The sequence below is a fragment of the Lissotriton vulgaris genome, chromosome 2_1 (assembly GCF_964263255.1).
Source record: "Lissotriton vulgaris chromosome 2_1, aLisVul1.2, whole genome shotgun sequence".
NCBI classification, from domain to species: Eukaryota; Metazoa; Chordata; class Amphibia; order Caudata; family Salamandridae; genus Lissotriton; species Lissotriton vulgaris.
This window is the reverse complement of record NC_141687.1, coordinates 336,651,963-336,672,381: the sequence shown is the minus strand read 5'-3', so window position 1 is coordinate 336,672,381 and position 20,419 is coordinate 336,651,963. Positions and strand designations below refer to the sequence as shown.

The 20,419-nt window shown below is 50.0% G+C and overlaps 1 protein-coding gene across 1 annotated transcript in view; it reads left to right on the top strand.

Annotated features, from left to right (window-relative positions):
• Positions 1–20,419, top strand: part of CPD (carboxypeptidase D) — an 839,931-nt gene that overhangs the window by 326,370 nt on the left and 493,142 nt on the right. The window contains exon 7 of the mRNA XM_086955076.1: positions 4,401–4,568. Coding sequence (XP_086811202.1) covers positions 4,401–4,568 — 168 coding nt within the window. The remainder of the gene's footprint in view (positions 1–4,400; positions 4,569–20,419) is intronic.

The following is a 20,419-nucleotide window of genomic DNA, read 5'->3' as shown; positions in this document are numbered from 1 at the left end:
GTCCTGCGCCATCTTCCCCATTTCTCGCTGGAGTTCCGCGACGTCTTCCACCAGTGATTTTGTGATCACCTCCATATTCTTGACCTTCTCCGACATTTTGTGGAGGTCTGCTCTAAGTAGGGTGACGTCCGTGGAGATTCCGCCAACAGTTGTTTGCAGTTGTGCCAATGCTACCATGACGTCGTCCAGCGTGGCCTTCTTACCCCCAGGGGAGTCGGCTGTTTTACCGGTCTGTTCCTTCCCTGCCGGGGATCCGGCGGGCTTGTCGGAGGTGAAGCGATCTATGCGAGTCTGTGTGACGCCGCCCTTAGGGCCTTTCCCCGCCATGCCGCCGAAGGTTGTGCTCCTCGTGCCCCTACGCGCCAGGATGTAGGGATCAGTGCAGGCCCCCAGACCAGTCCGATACAGCACCGAACAGGTCGGGCGAGCTTCTGCGGGGCGGGAGGTGCTCCGTAGGTCGCCAAGTGCGTAGCGACGATCAGGTCACAAGATGGCGGGTACTCACTCCGTTGTCGATGCCCAGGCTCCCGGCACTTTAGGAGATGACCTCCGAAGCTGTCAGGATTCCAGCCGTCCCCCCCTTGGGCACTGTTTCCTTGATGTGCCTGAGCCGCCGTCTCCGACCTCCTGAGGTGTGGTCGGGTTGGTGAGGCCACCGCCGCGCGGGCACTTCCGGTCCAAGTTCTCCGGCCAGGATGCACTTCCGGCGGGTTGAAAAGCCAAGGAAGGTCCCGGCTCTGGAGGTGTTGGCAGGCCGGTCGGAGGCTTCGACGTATCTTTGGCTACGGACGTCGGATTTTCTCGCTGCTTGTCGCTGCTCACTCCGCCCGGTCCTGGGATCCGGTGCCTGCCTTTGGGGCTTGAAGTTGTAACGGATTTTGTGTCGGATCGACGAAGAGGCCGCTTCAGCCGCGGAGCTCGTCCCTTATGCTGCCGCCATGATCGGCTGCTAGCCACGCCCCCCACAGTTTCACCCCTTTTGAGGATACTCCAGAAGGCTTGCGTATATGCATTGCTAGCCCCCGCCAACACCACAGCAGTTACCCCCTTTCATGGCTGGAATCCTGCAGACGTTTTGCAGGTCACCGGGAACCCTCCGCACTTTGTACTTCACCCCATGGCATCAGCCTACAAGCCACATTAACTTGCCCTTAGCAGCTCGCAGCCACCTTGTAGGAAGCTAGTTTAGACTTTTATTTCAGGGCGGGGGACAGTCACTTCAGACATATGAGTCCTCTAGATAGGGCTACACTATACCATTCCTTTCCAGCCCCACCTTCACTACCCCACCCCCTATCACCTAACTTCCCCAATCAGAGTGACTTTCAGATGAGCACTTTACTATTTCGTTGCAAGAGATGCAAGCTCTATTGGGCAAAAGAGCCATTAAGAGGGTCCTGGCCTTGGGACAGGTTATTACTCTTGCTACTACTTGCACCATAGATGGACGGAGGCCTTTGTCTTGTTTTAGATTTTTGACCGATTCAATGCCTTACTCTGCTTGAAAAAATTCAGAATGCTCCCTTTGGCCTAGGCTTTGTCTGCCCTGGAGCAAGGCAACTGGATGTTTGCTTTGGTCCTGCAGGATGCATGCTTTCATGGGCCCGTGCTGCAGTCCTACAGATGCTGCCTGTGGTTCGAGGGCGGTAAGGAGCGTTTTCAGTTTTTATATGACTCCCTTTGAGCTTACCAGCACTACTCCTTTGTTCACAAAAATGATGACTGTGGTCACCGCTCATCTTTGGAAGTTGGGGATATCTGTTTACTCCTACCTTGACAAAAGGTTCCTGAAGGCAAGATCGCCACAGCCAGTCGTGAACCACCTCTAGACGACGCAAGCGTCTTAACATCTCTGAGTCTCTCACCAGAAAGCTGAAGTTGCACCTGACTCTCCTTGGTTAAAGACATTCCAGAACTGATATTGTTCAGGGCCTTTCCTCCATTGCAATGAACCCAGACCCTTCAGGCTCTGAAACTGATGTTTCAGCCTTGAACGTCAGTCTGTCAGAACAGCTTCGGAACTTCTTGAACTGTTGGCTTCCTGCATCTTGCTTGTCCCCTTCACCAGGTTTCAGACGCGGGCTCTGCTGTGGTACCTGAAGTCTCAGTGGGCCCTGCACTATGTAAACCTGTTGATGTAATCCAGGTGGCAGTGGGGAATGCTCTAGATGCAGGTTGCAGTGGAGAATGTTAAAGATCTAAAATGATGGCTCTTCACCACCACCCTCTTTCTTCACCACCACCCTCTTTCTTCACCACCACCCTCTTTCTTCACCACCCTGAGGTGATGATGGAGACTGATATGTTCCTCTGGATTGGATGGCAGTGGGGTCGACTGGTAGAGGAGGAGATCTGAGGTCTCTGGTGGAATCCTGGTTCTGTTGGAGCTATGGGCCCTCTGGTTGGCATTAAAGTCCTTCCTTATGTCTATCTTGGGAAGCCAGCTTGTCACGGACACCACCACCGCCATATGGTACTGTAACGGGTAGGGCAGAATTGGGTCCTGGTTCCTGTGCCAGAAGGTGCTACACCTATGGACTTGGCTGGCATGTCATGGTATTTAGTTGAGTGTGGTGCCTCGAACATCTGGACAGGAGCATTTGTTCTCTCATCAGGCTTTCCCTATGGAAAAAACATTTGTTGCATTAGGACAGGGTTCTGCACAATTTACACCTCCATACATGGAGATTGAGTGGTAGCAGGTTACTGCATTCGATCTACCACCGGAGGTTGTGGATGTAATCTTTGGACCCAGACATTCCTCTACAAAACCTATCTACGCTGGACGCTAGGACGGATTTTTAACCTGGTGTGGAATCTGTAACAAGGACCCCTTACAAGCCAAACTATCAGATGTTAGTTTGTTTTTTCTCTAGCCTAGGAAGGTCTTGCAGTGGGCACTAAAAAAGTTATTTTTCTAATCTTTTGGCCTTGCATTTACCGGACCTACCATACTTGTTCGAATAACCTGTTGTGATGACACACATGCTCCCTTCCAAACCGTGATGCTGCAGTGGGACCTTAATATGGTCCTCACATTCCTCAAACATTCCTTAAAGCACATGCATGGCTATTCACTGTGTCTTCTGACTCTTAAAAATGCCTTTCTCATTCTGATCATTTCAGCTTGTCGCATGAGTGAGCTTCAGTCTCTCTCTGCAGCACCCGTGCACCATATTTTTCACCAGCAATCTGGTGTTGAGCACTAAGGCGGCCGCCTTGCAGATAGTCGTGATACTATTTCATATTGGGAAGCTAATCGCCCTCCCGACTTTTTTTGCCACAGCTCACACCTCCGAGATGAGACTATTGGTTGGACTCCAAAAGAGTCCATAGCTTCTACTTCAATCGGACCAAGGACAATTGGGTGCACCATTGACGTTGTGCGATTCTCTGGAAGAAAGAGGTAAGATGGTGCCGAAAAATTCTGTCAAGGTGGATAGTCCTCTGTCTTAGGATCTGCTATATGCTGGACAAGAAACAGCCTCCAGAAGGATTAAGTGCTCAGTCCACCAGGGCCAAGGCTGCTAGAAATGTGTTGACACACGGAGTGCCTGTTTTCGAAATTTGTCAGGCTCCGACATGGATGTCGGTGCAGACGTTCACCAAGCCCCATTACCTTGACAGCCAGATCTGGCAGGAAGGACATTGTTCCTGTTCTGTACTGCAGGAAATACTGGTCTGAGTCCACTCCATAGACCCTCCAACTTGGATGTTACTCTTTGATATCCATTCTAAATCTGAGGAACCTATGGATTGAAGGATCCATCAGAAGAACATGTGACTTGCCTTCAATAATGCTCTTTCTCGTGGATGCTCTATCTAACCACAGATTCCTCACTGCCCTCCCACCTCCTTGCTCTGTAGAGTGATCTCTTTAACATCTGATAAACGTTCCGATTTCGAGATCTGCACGCTGACACCTCAGAATCTTTTGTGGTTTGTGTCTGAGGGTGTGGTTCGAGTCAAGTAAGAAACTGACCTTGTCGCACAGAGGTGGCACTTATACGCTGTTCCACGATGTCAGTTGTGGGGTAGAATGAATTCAGTGCGAAGCTTCATGGAGCCATTTAGTGGCATGCCAAATCACTGCTAGAAAAATGTCCGGATCCAGTCTGGCGCTTGGGGAATATTCTAAAGGTGAGGAATCTGTGGTTAGAGTATCCACCAGAAAGAATATTACCAAAGGTAAATAACTGGTTATTTAGAAACAAACTATCTAAGAGCTTGATATTTACATTTGAAGTGATAAATGATTTTTGTTCGGTTTACCTCTTCTGAGAAATTGAGGTTTTAATCTCAAATCAGAGCAGCTCTGTAGTAGGCTAATAGTTGTGACACTTAATCTGATTTGAAACCCACTAATGGGGAACTTTTGTGTCAAATCTTTTATCCAAAAGGAGACCGCTTTGGAGTAGTCGGCAGGAATAACAGCAACAATTACGACTTGAACCGAAACTTCCCGGACCAGTTTGTTCAGATCACAGACCCTCCTCAGCCAGAAGCGTCTGCCGTCATGAGCTGGCTAAGGACCTTTCCTTTTGTTTTGTCAGCGAATTTGCATGGAGGTATGCTTCAAAATGTTACTCAGTTTTAAATTTGCATTTAAAGTCAAACTACGTATTGATTGTTTCCTTACTTTGAAGAATTGTGGAATGTCTGATTATGAGATGGTCACCCATCTCAGATTCAAGTGAATAGATTGATGCCAGTTGGATTGTTCACGTTTATTCCTTTTTAGGTCGCATCCTAGTTTGCTAAAGACGTCTTGGGACTTTCAGAAAATGTACCTAGGAATGCGTTCTTCCCGTTGCTTGCTTGTGACTTTGTGGTTTGTAACTCACGTTTTCTTGCTTTCCTGTTGGCTTTATTTGCAGGTTCAGTACTTCCCTTCCGTTGCCTAAATCGTGTTTTCGCTATTCTTCCACGGACCAGTTTTCTGTAAACAGGCCTTTAAATCTTATTCTTACCTTGTCATTATTGCTGGACATTTAAAGACAGAGGTCAAAAGTCATGTTGTGTCTTCCAGGAAGTTTGGTGTTTACTTTGCTTTTGCTGCCTTCAAAGTGGGAGCATTTACAGGAAAGAGGAATGCAGATTGCAGACTGCCAGCAGCTGGTCATACATGGCAGCACATACAGAACAAGTGCTTGTCAATGGTACAATTGTGTGTGTTCTGGTGAATATGTATGCCAACAGGTGTTTGCCTAAACCAGAAGCCATTTTGCCGTTGGACCGATAGTCATTCCTGTCCCGTTCCATATTTCTTTAACTTTGCCATCATTAAATGAAGAGATATAGAAAAACAAACCGCATGGTCCCGAATTCATCAATTATATTAAGTTCCTCCGGGAACTTGGTTGTTAAAACTGGGCTTGATGTCATTAGCCCCCTTGCCTCACACTAAATAGAACCCCCATACTATACATTTTATACCATTACCCTTTATAACCGTGAAATGTGGGCCGTGCCAGCTCCCAAAATTTAGACCAAGTGGCCACTAACTGATAGAAACATAAATGTACTGTTTGATAACCAAATCCTGAAAGTCCAGTGATATGCCATCAGTACCGTGTGCATTATATTTCAGTTAATATGCATTATTGCTTAAAATAAAGGAGCTCCAAATTACAGTATGCCACATTTTTTATTTTAAAGTACCACCAGCCTTTCAAGTGGAATGAATAATGTTCCCAGATGCTCCAGAAAGTCCTGTAAGCAGTGGTGTGCAGTCCTTTAGAAAACTAGGTAGCACAGCAAAATGAAATGTGACACAGTGCTGTACTATGGGTGCCGCAGGCAGATTATATACTCATACTAAAAATTACCAATCCCTCCCAAAAAACATAGGCACTTAATGCCCACCCACAGAGTAGATGACCACGAAAAATGAAACAAGCAAAAACTTTACCAAACTGTCTGAAACATAGGTGAATAATGACCAGGAATCTAGAATGCCGTAATGGCTCATATTTGACTGTCCGACATTTTCAGCCTTTAACCCCTCCCACGCTGGTGACGGAACCGTTCCGTCACGCCCCTCGGGTCGGCTGTGCTGGTGACGGAACGGTTCCGTCACGGCCCGCTCGCCGCGCCTGCGCGGCACGTTCTATTGAGCGGGCGGGGCCGTGACGGAACCGTTCCGCCACAAGCACAGCTCACCTGAGGGGCGTGACGTAGCTGTTCCGTCACCAGCGTTGGAGCGCCGCGCGCCCTCCCCGCCCCTTAGCACTGCGGCGGATTAGCCGCCGCAGCGAAAGGGTTAACAGGCATTAGCCAATAGGTCTTGCCCAAGTGAGATCTATTGGCTTTGCTAGTGTTTCTTTTCCATGTTGCAACATGGCTGAAAGTAAATTGAAATGCTGTATGACACAGCCAGCATTGACTGCGTCATAGCATTTCTTTTTTTAGTGTCAGCTTGCTGCAGTGAAGCCAGCGCTGCTCTACAATATGCCCCCCAAAAAATATGAAAAAGTCAGTAGCTCTCGCATAGGCGAGACCTTTTGGCTTTGCTTGTTAACATTCCGATGCCACTCGCAAACAATCACAATACAACTCCCACAATGCACTTTCTCTGCAAATACATTCATTCTGGCAGCAAACAAGTGGAGCGAGGATTACATGAAAGAAATGAAGCCTCCTTGGAAAATACGTAACTTTTGTTTTTATTCCAAAATATTTGCACTTGTCCATAACGTTTTATACGGACACTGTGATTGTTTTATACGCTACTAAGCAGGATATATACGACCATGGCAGCTTGGATTAATGTTCTGGCAAAGCGAGTGCATTGTGGGAGCTGTATGCTTGCATACCAGCATGCAAGGTCACGTGTCTGTATGGATTTAAGGCCTTCCAATTACATGTAGTCTTATGTGGCTCACCTGTGAACAAGGCTGCATAGGACAGCCAAAACACGTCCGGAAAGAAAAGCTGCCAGTTTTTTTTTTAAATAAATGCCGGTGGTCTGCCGATTGGGCTTTGATAGCCTTCTTTCCTGTGTCTTTGAATGACGTGGTCTCCATGCTCGAACAACAAAGCCACCCTGCAGGGATGGGGGCTCATAGCAAAACTGGAGAACTGTGTTTGGATTTAATATGTAGAGCATGTCCGGCTCGCCTCTCTTGCAGAGCTGTGAATACTTCTGTTAATACCCGAATTGAGGTGAGAAAGGGAGACCGGGGGAGAAGCGTCTCCTCTTGCCATTTCTGGGCCACTCTCCGTTTAACAGATGAAGGTAATGCTGGCAGTAAACAAATGGAGCGAGGATTACATTAAAGAAATAAAGCCTCCTTGTTAAATACCTAACTTTATTATTTCTGAAATACTTGAACATGACATTTTATACTGAGACTGTGATGGTTTTAGACGTTACTGAGCAGGATATATACGACCATGGCAGCTTGGATTGATGTATTGGCAAAGCGAGTGCATTGTGGGAGTTGTATGCTAGCATACCAGCATGCAAGGTCACGTGTCTGTATGGATTTAAGGCCTTCCAATTAAGTGTATTCTGATGTGGCTCACATGTAGGCTGCGTTGGACAGCTTAAAGGCGTCGCAAAGAATTGCTGCCATGTTGTTTGAATAAAATGCCGATGTTCTGCAGATTAGGGCTTTGATATCCTCCTTCCTTGTGTGTTTGAATGACGCACTCTCCATGACCGCACAAAAAAAGCTGCCCTGCAGGTATGGGGACTCCTAGCAAAATTGGAGATCTGTGTTTGGATATATATCTATAACTTTGACACCCACAGGTATTTGTCACGCTTTGAAAAATTTTATAATCTAGTACAACATGTGTGTCTACATCATTTTATAGTTGGAGATATATTACCTACTGGCGGTCGCCAGTAGGTAGTCCTTGTTTCGGAGCACTGTTTGTTTTGCTAATGACTTTGGCGCCGTTAGACTAATCTTCACTAATTTTCCAAATTAGTTTGCCACTCGCTTCAGCTGCTGTTGTGAAAGCTTTGGGTTGGTTTGTTACTCGGGGCTGAGAAAGCAGGTGGGTTAGGAGGGGATCCCAAAACTTGTTTTCCCCATGCAATTTCCAAACGGGGGGGTTTAGACACGACTACAGCCCGAACCGCTGAACGGAGTTACACCATATTTGTCAGAAAGCTAGATCTTGGTCCTGTAAGATCTGTTTTTGTCAGTGGGTTTAAATCCGTTGAGTAGTTTTGCAGCTATTAAAGAAAAAATATTAATAGATATCTAGGGATGCGGATCTGACACATCTTATGCTGAGATCTGATTGGCTGCCAACTCTTCAACCAGGAAGTGATGGCAGTCATCTTGGGACTCGTGACTTGGTCGAATCCCATGAAAAAACATTAAATAAAACAAGCATTGGAAATGCAATAGGCCTCGCATTAGGAAAGTTTGAGCTATTGGTATTGTAAATGACACTTTTTTTTATTTATGTGTTGGTTTTGAAAGTAGCAAAATTAATAGCTTTGTCAGTTACAATGTCAATAGTTTTAACTTTCGCAAATGTGACACCTATAGCATTTGTAATGCAATGTGTGTTGTATTTACGTGACTTAGATGTATTGATATTACAAATAACAATGGCTTTTAATTTTGTAAATAATTAATACTTAAATAAAATGTATTGTAATTTATAATGGCAATAGCTTAAACGTTTGTAAATAACTTTTGTGAAGATTATGTTCAGTGTATTTTATTGTGACGAAAATCCAAGAACATTGCATTTGCACCTAAACACACACAGAGCCACACACATATAGATGTGGTGGTGGTGGTGGATCTGGGGGATATGGTGGTGGTGGATGTGGTGGTGGATGTGGTGGTGGTGGTGATGGTGGATGTGGTGGTGGTGGTGATGGTGGATGTGGGGGTGGATGTGGTGGTGGATGTGGTGGATGTGGTGAAAGTGGTGGTGGATGTGGTGAAAGTGGTGGTGGATGTGGTGGTGGAAGTGATGGTGGTGGGTATGGTGGATGTGGTGGTGGTGGATGCAGTGGTGTATGAGGTGGTGGATGTGGTGGTGGAAGTGGTGGTGGTGGATGCGGTGGAAGTGGTGGATGCGGTGGAAGTGGTGGATGTGGATGCGGTGGTGGATGTGGTGGATGTGGTGGTGGTGGATGCTATGGTGGTGGAAGTGGTGGTGGATGTGGTGGTGGTGGATGTGGTGGTGGTGGATGTGGTGGTGGTGGATGTGGTGGTGGTGGATGTGGTGGTGGTGGATGCGGTGGTGGTGGATGCGGTGGTGGATGTGGCGGTGGTGGATGTGGCGGTGGTGGTGGTGGATGTGGCGGTGGTGGATATGGTGGTGGTGGATGTGGAGGTGGTGGATGTGGTGGTGGATGTCATGGTGGATGTGGAGGTGATGGTGGATGTGGTGGTGGTGGTGGTGGTGGATGTGATGGTGGATGTGATGGTGGACGTGGTGGTGATGGTGGATGTGGTGGTGGATGCGGTGGATGCGGTGGATGTGGTGGATGCGGAGGTGGTGGTGGATGCGGTAGTGGTGGTAGTGGTGGATGGGGTGGTGGTTGTATTGGATGTGGTGGTGGATGTAGTGGTGGTGGATGTAGTGGTGGTGGATGTAGTGGTGGTGGATGCGGTGGTGGTGGATGCGGTGGTGGTGGATGCGGTGGTGGTGGATGCGGTGGTGGTGGATGTGGTGGTGGTGGATGTCATGGTGGATGTGGTGGTGGTGGTGGTGGATGTGATGGTGGATGTGATGGTGGATGTGGTGGTGGATGCGGTGGTGGTGGATGCGGTGGATGTGGTGGTGGTGGTGGATGTGGTGGATGTGGTGGTGGTGGTGGTGGATGTGGTGGTGGTGGATGGGGTGGTGGTGGATGGGGTGGTGGTGGATGGGGTGGTGGTGGTGGTGGATGCGGTGGAGGTGGAAGTGGTGGTGGATGTGGTGGCGGTGGTGGATGTGGCGGCGGTGGATGTGGCGGTGGTGGATGTGGCGGTGGTGGATGTGATGGTGGTGGATGTGGTGAATGTGGTGGTGGATGTGGCGGTGGATGTCATGGTGGATGTGGAGGTGATGGTGGATGTGGTGGTGGCTGTGGTGGTGGTGGTGGATGGGGTTGTGGATGGGGTTGTGGTTGTGGTGGATGTGGTGGTGGATGTAGTGGTGGTGGATGCGGTGGTGGTGGTGGATGCGGTGGTGGTGATGGATGCGGTGGTGGTGATGGATGCGGTGGTGTTGGATGCGGTGGTGGTGGTAGTGGTGGATGGGGTGGTGGTTGTAGTGGATGTGGTGGTGGATGTAGTGGTGGTGGGTGTGGTGGTGGTGGTGGATGCGGTGGTGGTGGATGTGGTGATGGTGGATGCGGTGGTGGTGGTGGATGGGGTGGATGGGGTGGATGTGGTGGTGGATGTGGTGGTGGATGTGGTGGGTGTGGTGGGGGTGGTGGTGGTGGTGGTGGATGTGGTGGTGGTGGTGGTGGATGTGGTGGTGATGGTGGATGTGGTGGTGGATGCGGTGGTGGTGGATGCGGTGTATGTGGTGATGGTGGATGCGATGGTGGTGGTGGTGGATGGGGTGGTGGATGTAGTGGTGGTGGATGTGGTGGTGGTGGTGGTGGATGCAGTGGTGGTGGATGCGGTGGTGGTGGATGCGGTGGTGGTGGAAGTGGTGGTGGTGGATGCGGTGGTGGTGGATGTGGTGGTGGCGGTGGTGGATGTGATGGTGGTGGATGTGGTGGTGGATGTGGCGGATGTCATGGTGGATGTGGCGGTGATGGTGGAGGTGATGGTGGAGGTGATGGTGGAGGTGATGGTGGAGGTGATGGTGGAGGTGATGGTGGAGGTGATGGTGGAGGTGATGGTGGAGGTGATGGTGGATGTGATGGTGGATGTGATGGTGGATGTGATGGTGGATGTGATGGTGGATGTGGTGGTGGATGTGATGGTGGATGTGGTGGTGGTGATGGTGGATGTGGTGGTGATGGTGGATGTGGTGGTCTATGCGGTGGATGTGGTGGTGGATGCGGTGGTGGTGGTGGTGGTGGATGCGGTGGTGGTGGATGCGGTGGTGGTGGATGCGGTGGTGGTGGTGGTAGTGGTGGATGGGGTGGTGGTGGTGGATGGGGTGGATGGGGTGGTGGTGGTGGTGGATGTGGTGGTGGTGGATGTGGTGGATGTGGAGGTGATGGTGGATGTGGTGGTGGATGCGGTGGATGTGGAGGTGATGGTGGATGTGGTGGTGGATGCGGTGGATGTGGAGGTGGTGGTAGTGGTGGATGGGGTGGTGGTGGTGGTGGTAGTGGATGTGGTGGTGGATGTAGTGGTGGTGGTGGGTGTGGTGGTGGTGGTGGGTGTGGTGGTGGTGGTGGTGGTGGTGGTGGATGCGGTGGTGGTGGATGCGGTGGTGGTGGGTGTGGTGGTGGTGGATGTGGTGGTGGTGGATGTGGTGGTGGTGGATGTGGTGGTGGTGGATGTCATGGTGGATGTGGAGGTGATGGTGGATGTGGTGGTGGTGGTGGTAGTGGTGGATGGGGTGGTGGTGGTGGTAGTGGTGGATGGGGTGGTGGTTGTATTGGATGTGGTGGTGGATGTAGTGGTGGTGGTGGATGTGGTGGTGGTGGATGTCATTGTGGATGCGGTGGTGGTGGATGCGGTGGTGGTGGATGTGGTGGTGGTGGATGTCATAGTGGATGTGGAGGTGATGGTGGATGTGGTGGTGGTGGTGGTGGATGGGGTGGTGGTGGTGGTGGATGTGGTGGTGGTGGATGTGGTGGTGGTGGATGTGGTGGTGGTGGATGTGGTGGTGGTGGATGCGGTGGTGGTGGATGTGGTGGTGGTGGATGTCGTGGTGGATGTGGAGGTGATGGTGGATGTGGTGGTGGTGGATATGGTGGTGGATGCGGTGGATGTGGTGGTGGATGCGGTGTTGGTGGTAGTGGTGGATGGGGTGGTGGTTGTATTGGATGTGGTGGTGGATGTAGTGGTGGTGGTGGATGCGGTGGTGGTGGATGTCATGGTGGATGTGGTGGTTGTGGTGGAGGTGATGGTGAATGTGGTGGTGATGGATGTGATGGTGGATGTGGTGGTGATGGTGGATGTGGTGGTGGATGCGGTGGTGGTGGTGGATGCGGTGGTGGTGGTGGATGGGGTGGTGGTGGATGCGGTGGTGGTGGTGGATGCGGTGGTGGATGTGGTGGTGGTGGTGGATGTGACGGTGGTGGATGTGACGGTGGTGGATGTGACGGTGGTGGATGTGACGGTGGTGGATGTGATGGTGGTGGATGTGGTGGTGGATGTGGCGGTGGATGTGGCGGTGGATGTGGCGGTGGATGTCATGGTGGATGTGGAGGTGATGGTGGATGTGGTGGTGGTGGTGGTGGATGGGGTGGTGGTTGTGGTGGATGTGGTGGTGGATGTAGTGGTGGTGGTGGATGCGGTTGTGGTGATGGATGCGGGGTGGTGGTAGTGGTGGATGGGGTGGTGGTAGTGGTGGATGGGGTGGTGGTTGTAGTGGATGGGGTGGTGGTTGTAGTGGATGTGGTGGTGGATGTAGTGGTGGTGGATGTAGTGGTGGTGGATGTAGTGGTGGTGGATGTAGTGGTGGTGGGTGTGGTGGTGGTGGTGGATGCGGTGGTGGTGGATGTGGTGGATGTCATGGTGGATGTGGATGTGGTGGTGGATGTGGTGGTGGATGTGGTGGTGGATGCGGTGGTGGATGTGGTGGTGGATGCGGTGGTGGATGTGGTGGTGGATGCGGTGATGGTGGATGCGGTAGTGGTGGTGGATGTGGTGGTGGATGGGGTGGTTGTGGTGGATGGGGTGGTTGTGGTGGATGTAGTGGTGGTGGATGTAGTGGGGTGGATGTAGTGGTGGTGGATGTAGTGGTGGTGGATGTAGTGGTGGTGGTGGTGGTGGTGGTGGTGGGTGTGGTGGTGTGGGTGTGGTGGTGGTGGGTGCGGTGGTGGTGGATGCGGTGGTGGTGGATGCGGTGGTGGTGGATGCGGTGGATGTGGTGATGGTGGATGTGGTGGATGTAGTGGATGTGGTGGTGGTGGATGTGGTGGTGGTGGATGCGGTGGTGGTGGATGCGGTGGTGGTAATCCAGCCCTGTAACTTCCTAACTTGAACGTCTGGTAAGGAAATCCAATACTTAAATATGTTTACTCACAAGTTAAGTAATTTCACTCCATACCTTCTGGTGCTAGCACATACAATTACATTAAGAATATTACAGTGAGTGGATTGATTTTGTTATGGTAATTTTAGCAACATATCTCATCTTCGAGCAGCGTTTTCACTAGACTTCAATGGAATTAACAATATTTGAGGATTCTATCAATTATTCAATCGTTTTAAGGTCTGTTTCTTTCATATGTAAACAACGAGAACACTAGCAAAGGAGTAAAACGTGATGTGTGCGAGTGATTAATTAATCAATGCTTGTACTGCGTCTGTGTGGTGTGTCCTGGTGCGTGTCTGTCCGTTTTCCCGTGCATTTGGAACAGGTTCAGGGAATCCCTTAGTATCTGCTGCTATTTGTGGAGCCCACAATATTTGTAATCAAGCCCTGTAACTTCCTAACTTGAACGTCTGGTAAGGAAATCCAATACTTAAATATGTTTACTCACAAGTTAAGTAATTTCACTCCATGCCTTCTGGTGCTAGCACATACAATTACATTAAGAATATTACAGTGAGTGGATGGATTTTGTTACTGTAATTTTAGCAACATATCTCCTTTTCGAGCAGCGTTTTCACTAGACTTCAATGGAATTAACAATATTTAAGGATTCTGTCAATTATTCAATCGTTTTAAGGTCTGTTTCTTTCAGATGTAAACAACGAGAACACTAGCAAAGGAGTAAAACGTGATGTGTGTGAGTGATTAATCAATGCTTGTACTTAACTGTAGAGTTATTGCAGACTGTTGCACAAAAGGAAATTTGTATGAGACAGACGTGTCAAGCTTAAAATGATGTGTTCCACGGTTCTCTCACTTGCATTCCACGGGTGTATTTTGGGAAAATAGAGTTAGATATAATACAGACGTGGGGCTCCCGGACACTTGAGAGCATTGCTGTAGGGAGGGGGGGGAGGAGAAATGCGACACGGCGGGCAGGGGAGGGGGCGGAGCGCGGAGAGGGTGTGAAAGCAGCAGAGGCCTTTGAAGTGAAGCTAAGCTTCACTTCAAAGGTGTGGGAGGAGTGCGGCTGAGGGAACAGACGGCGATTTGGTGATGTGCACGCGCATTTTAGGTCAATGCGCTTGCGCATTGACCTAAAAGCCACGGGCACAGCACCAAATCGCCAGTTAGTTAAAGTTTGTTTAAAGCCCTATAGTCTCGCTTCTCTATCAATGCGCATGCGCATTGATAGGTCACGAGACCTAAAAAGGTGAGGGCAGGGTAGAAAATCCCCTGAGGTCTGGTGGTGGGGTCCCACAAGGACCTCGTTGGGGGGCAAAAATAGTTTTTTTTTCCAGGGAATTTGTGGAGGATCTGCAAATCTGTGGGGGGGGGAAACACCATGGTTTCCCATGATTGTTTTACTTTCCCCCATGGGTGGGCCATGTGCCGGGGGTGAGAAGGGAGAAGGCTTTTTACATAAATAGGGGAGGAATGCACAAATGGCCCCCTCTCCCCGGGCCATTTATTGGCCGTGGATCCTTTCCCCCAGCTGAATAAAAGAAGGGGGGGAGAGCTGCGTGGCAGAATTAGAATAAGAGGTTTCACCCTCACACAGGCTGTATTGAAGAAGTTTTCTTTTTCCGTCAAAGACAGCATTATTGACACATGAACAGCAACGAGTAAGGGAAACTCTCAGAAGTGTCAAGGGAAATTACTTCTGTTGTCTTGGAAGCGAGCAACTAAAATATGAGTTTGTGTGAGGAGGAGCTGTCACACAACACAATGTATTGATTTAAAAAAACATATCAGTTGTAAACTGTGCAGATATCTAAATGCTGGTGAAAAACAGGTTGTTTTGCCTATACAGAGAAAAAGCAATGAAGAACACCACAAATGGTTTACCGACATTGGAATGTGAACTTCACAGTATCACTGTGGAATATGAGAACATAAGTGCATTACAGCATCACTGTTACCACTGGGCAAAAAAGTGCCCTACTACTTGCCTTTGGATAGTGTAAACCTAGGCAGTCGTGCGTTCATATAGGATTCCAAAAATATAGCCCATACATGCTGTGGTGGAATACTCTGTTCGGACTGTTTTCAGAATATAAAATTATGTTTTAATGGGCTTGTACCTATTATGGTTTTGTGCTAACTTGAGCCATCATGAGCACTAATAGCAAAGACAATCTGATGTGCTGGCACTGACATTTATTATATCTAATCTTAAGTAAAGGAATGTCACTGGTGTCCTCTCCAGTGACACAAACTTGTATGGAAATTTCTGAGAAAGGTTAAAGAGTAGCAAGGTTCGCTGAGGATTTGGGACAGCTATCTGTTGGAGTTGGGGTCTACTTTTATGTGTTTGCATTAGAGTCCATGGTCACCAACTTATGTAGCTGGTGGAAAGAGATGTCTCTGTTCAACAACACCTAGATGACACTCTAATCTACCTTAACACGTCTTCACCACTGGACATGCTTGTTCTGTACTTGTAAACATTTACAATATTTAAAGAACTTCTTTATTCTAAATCTACAAAACAATAATTAATCCTGTTTTTCTCCAAGGACAAAGTCTTTGAACCCTAACCTGCTGAAGCAATTACACATTATTATTATTCAAAGGTTTGTAAAGCGCAACCGCTACTCAATAGAGTGACCCAGTCCTAAGTAGCAAGTCTGATCCCGGGGGGGCGCTAGAGGGCGCACTAGCAATATGGCCGCACTGATGTGAGGCTCCTGCAGCCTGGAGACAATATCCGACAATTATCCTGCTTTACCACCATCTGTGTTCGTTCTGACCACGATCATTGATTGAGCATGTCTTGGTGCACCCTCGGTCCAAGTTTTGTTCGTCTACGACGCTCCTGACCGGAGTTACAGCCGGTAGCAGATCCGATCGAGAAATGGCCTGGGAGTGACTGCTACTGCTGGCAGGGCTAGCGATCTACGCGAGTCCTCGGTGCACCACGAGGCGAGTGGGCCTTCACGTAGACTCTAGTCGGAGCCTTTCGGAGCGGCGCTGGCCGCTGGACGGTCCCCGCCGGGGTGAAAGGACGACTGGCAGAGGTCCCGCCTTCACGTGCTGTGAGGCGGCTGCGGTACATTGCGGGGGCACCCGCCAGGAGAGACGCGCTGTGGTCACTGGCTCCGGCGGCCGGGGGGAGTGGCGGCCATTGTGCGGGGCGGATGACAAGGAGCATTGTGGCTGCTCGTGCCCCTGTTTACTGCGGTCGCTGATCGCTGCCTCTGGACCCTGGCTGGATTGCGCTTGGCTACCGAGGTTGGTGTCCCTGGCGCTGGAAGCTGCATCGAGTGTTTGTTTTGCCCACGCACGGACCCTTAGTGAGCCGGTGCAGCTGACCCTTCCGGGCTACGTGGGGCCGGGGGAGCGAACTGCCGAGAGCGCTGTCTTCACCCTAAGCCTGTGGCGCTAACAGAGGACGCTCCTCGCGACTAGTGGAGAGGTCTCTCTGCTCTATCTTTGATTCCAGCCTGAGGTGCGGCGGCGGTGCTGCGGGGCACTTTCCTACCTGCTGTGTCTGCCAAGCAACATGAAGCTGATTGTGGCCTGATCCTGGTGTCCCTGACGGCCTCTATTACTCCCGTGGGGGGCATCGGCAGCTGGAGGGGGGTCAGTAGGCTTGGTGATCCTCTTCCCTAATTGCAGCGCTGCTGGGCTGCTTCTGTGACTAAGGGAGCTGCGCACAAAGGAATCAGCTGCTGATATTCGCGACCCTACTCCCTGCTGGTTGTCCCATGGACTTGACTACGGCCTGTGCTCCATATCTGGCGTGGGGGTTACCTACATGCTGCATGTTCCCTCATTCGTACTTCATATAGGAATACTTGGGGACGGTAGCGTTATTGTCCTATCCTATTCTGTGGTTGGTGATTGTTTTTTGTAGCGGACATCTACCAGTGATTGCTTTGGGCGACTGCTGACGACCGATCATGGGTAAACCAGACAATAAACAGCCGAAGCTGTCGTTTGATTCACTGGCGGCCAAGAGGGGACTGCGGAATGCGCAGGACGCAGGAGGATCGCGTTCCCCCCTGCTGTATCTGATACTGACTCCCATTCCTCCTGAATTTTAGCAGATGATGCAGGAGATGAGGCAGGGGTTCGCCACTATAGTGGACAAGGTGGATAAAATGTCGTCGAGAATGGATGCCGAAGTGCAAAAAATGGACGTCCATGAGGAACGCATTACAGCGGCCGAGCAGCGTATATCCGATCATGATGACACAACGGCTACCCACACGACACAACTTGCGCGAATGGACAATGTGCTCCGTATCATAGCTGCGAAGAATGAGGAGTTGGAAGCCAAAAGTCGTCGCAATAATATACGCGTGGTGGGAGTGCCAGAGTCGACCAATGTGGGTAGGATGGAGACCTATGTGGAGAAGATTCTGATTGCAGCGATCAGCCCGGAGGCCTTTTCCAAGCAATTTATAGTAGAGGGGGCATCGATCACTGGGACCGAGGCCTAATACTGGGGCCCGCCGCGACCCATTATCGCCCGTCTCCTAAACTATCGTGATGGAGACGCAGCTCTCCGGGCGGCTCGTGCCAACCGCACACTGTCCTGTGAAGGGGTCAACTTTTCTATCTATCCGGACTTCACCCCTGTGATACAGGAACAGAGGCGTAAGTTCATTGACGTCAAATAGAAGCTTAGAGAGTTGCAAGTAGACTATGCACTGTTGTACCCTGCTAAATTAAGAGTGACGCACCAGGCGAAGCAACATTTCTTTACAAATCCGCAACAGGTGGAGGATTTTGTGAAACCGCTTAAGAGAGCGTGCGGCGGGACGACGGAATGGAGACGACAGACAGGAAGATTTCCACTCGGCCAACTAAGATGAATGATGCTGAGCACTGCGTCGTGGCATCTGTAACTGTACTTACGAGGCTCTGCCACTTTTCCCTTTCCTTTGTGTTTGATTCCACTGAGGAGGCCTGAGAGATGGACATATCGCGTGCTGCCAAAGGTCACTGGACGAACACTGGACTGCGGTGGTAATGTACTCCAGGCACCCCCCACCCTCCCCCCCACTACCTGGGCCGTGCCTACTTTGTGAACTGAGGGTCAAAGGCGAGGTGTGGGGGGGCGGTTATGTGCACTTCTAGATTACACCCTGAAGGGTATACCCCATTGAACTTGTTGCTTCTGATGCGAATGTTGGGATGTTTGCGTTTCGTTAAGGGTGGGGGGGGATAGGGGTTCCTGGCAGGCTGGGGTTGCTTCAGTGGGTGGCGGGTGGGTGCATTTGTATTGAAGTGCGATGGTCCCTTGGGACTGCTTTTCTTTGTTTTTTTGTTTTCTTCACTGCTGTGCTCATGGCTACCTCTTTGGGTCGAGAGTTTCGACGAGGCTGTACCGTTACAGGCCTCTCTTGTTTATTCATAACGTATGGAGGTCTTGTAACTTGCTCTCAGTTGCGTTCCTGCTTCCGCTGGATGGCGGGGTTCTGCTGGGTGATCAATGGGTGGCATGCTGTAGACTCGTATTAGACGGCCTGCATTGTTCGAACTGTTCCTGTTTATGGACTTGCATTCTGAGGCAGTATGGGGACGATGTGTGGTAGTTGGATGTTGTCAAGTTGGGGAGGGGGGTACCATGGGGTGTGATTGTGATGTAGATTGGAAGTGGATGCAGTTGCATAATGTATATTTGCTGAGATACACTTCACCTAGGCGGAGGGATATGCTCATGGGTGTGTTTGCAATGATGGTTTGCAATGTGGATAATGGCTGACACTGCGCTGGATAAAATATCGATCCTGTCCTGGAATGTACAGGGTCTTAATGATGCAAGAAAGTGTAGGAATATATTGGCCTACTTGGATAGACATCAGGTGCAGATGGCTTTATTACAAGAAACGCATCTCCGCTCACGGGTGGACCCTGAATTCGTTAGTCATTGGGCCCTAGTTAGGAAATTTTCATCATATTCGTCGTATGCTAGAGGGACTGCTGTGTTGGTTAAAAAGACGCTTCATTTTCAGGAGTTGGGGGTGAAATTAGATCCTGAAGGGCGGTATGTGATATTGTGGAGTAGGCTTGGGTCGGATACTGTTGTGATCTTGAACTGCTATGCACCCAATGTTGACACTCCCGGCTTTTTTATTGCTCTCTGGGGACATGGCCTTGCTATAGAAGCCACACATATTATATGGGGCGGTGACTTTAACATAGCCCGAGGCCTGGGGCGGATAGGTCTGACGGGAGTAGCCAATATAAGTCACAAGCGAGAGACGTCTTACAAGGCATACTGGAGGAAGCTGGATTGGTAGATAGCTGGAGGTTTGCCCACCCGAGAGTAGGCACACACTTCACGACACATGCACAAACCTGGGTGGGCTTGGACTATTGTTTTCTGTCGCGGGGACTTAGCATGGGATTACACAAGGTGGAGCACCTCTCCAGGACTTACTCAGACCACTGTCCGGTTATGGTTGTTGTGACAATCCCGGGCCTCAATAGGCCGCGACCCCCCTGGAGATTGTTCCCTTCAGTACTATTGGATCCCATTTTCAAGACGGAACTTGGGGATGAGATAGAGGCATTCTTTCCCAGGAATAAGTGGTCGGTTGATAGTGTGGAGATGATATGGGAGGCATTTAAGGTGACAATTCGAGGCATTATAATCTCTAAAAGCTGTGGGATACTAAGAGAAATCGTTAAGACCATAGCGAAATTGGAATCGGAATTAAGGGACATGGAAAAAGAGATAAGTGACACTGACCCAGAGCTTTGCCATAAGTTTAGGGACAAACTGTCGGAATTCGAAGAAGAGGCCGCTAGAGAAGTGAAATATAGGGGGAAATATTGGACTGCTAGGAAGAACTGCGAAGGGGAAAGACCGGGTAAAGTACTTGCTGCCCTCACGAGACATCAGCGCTTTAGCACTGGTATCCTCGAAATCGAAACGAAAAAAGGTATACGGTGCCAAGACACGATAGGGATTCAGAAGGCTTTCCTACAACACTATGAACAGTTATACTCTACGCAACAGACGGGGGAGGTCCGCTATGGGGGCTTTCTGGACGACATTGCACTGTGTTGGCTCTCCGGTGGTCATAGAGCATTTCTCGGAGGACCTCTGGAAGTCGACGAAATAAGAGATGCCATAATGTCTTTGAGTAATGGAAAGGCGACAGGTTTGGATGGACTCCCTGCCGAGTTCTATAAATGCTATATTGATACGATGGCCCCGGTGCTTAAGGAAGTATTTGAGGAGTCTTTGGAGGTAGGGATTCTGCCGGGATCGATGAGAGAGGTGGCGATTACGTCTCTGCTAAAACCTGGCAAGGACCCTCTAGAC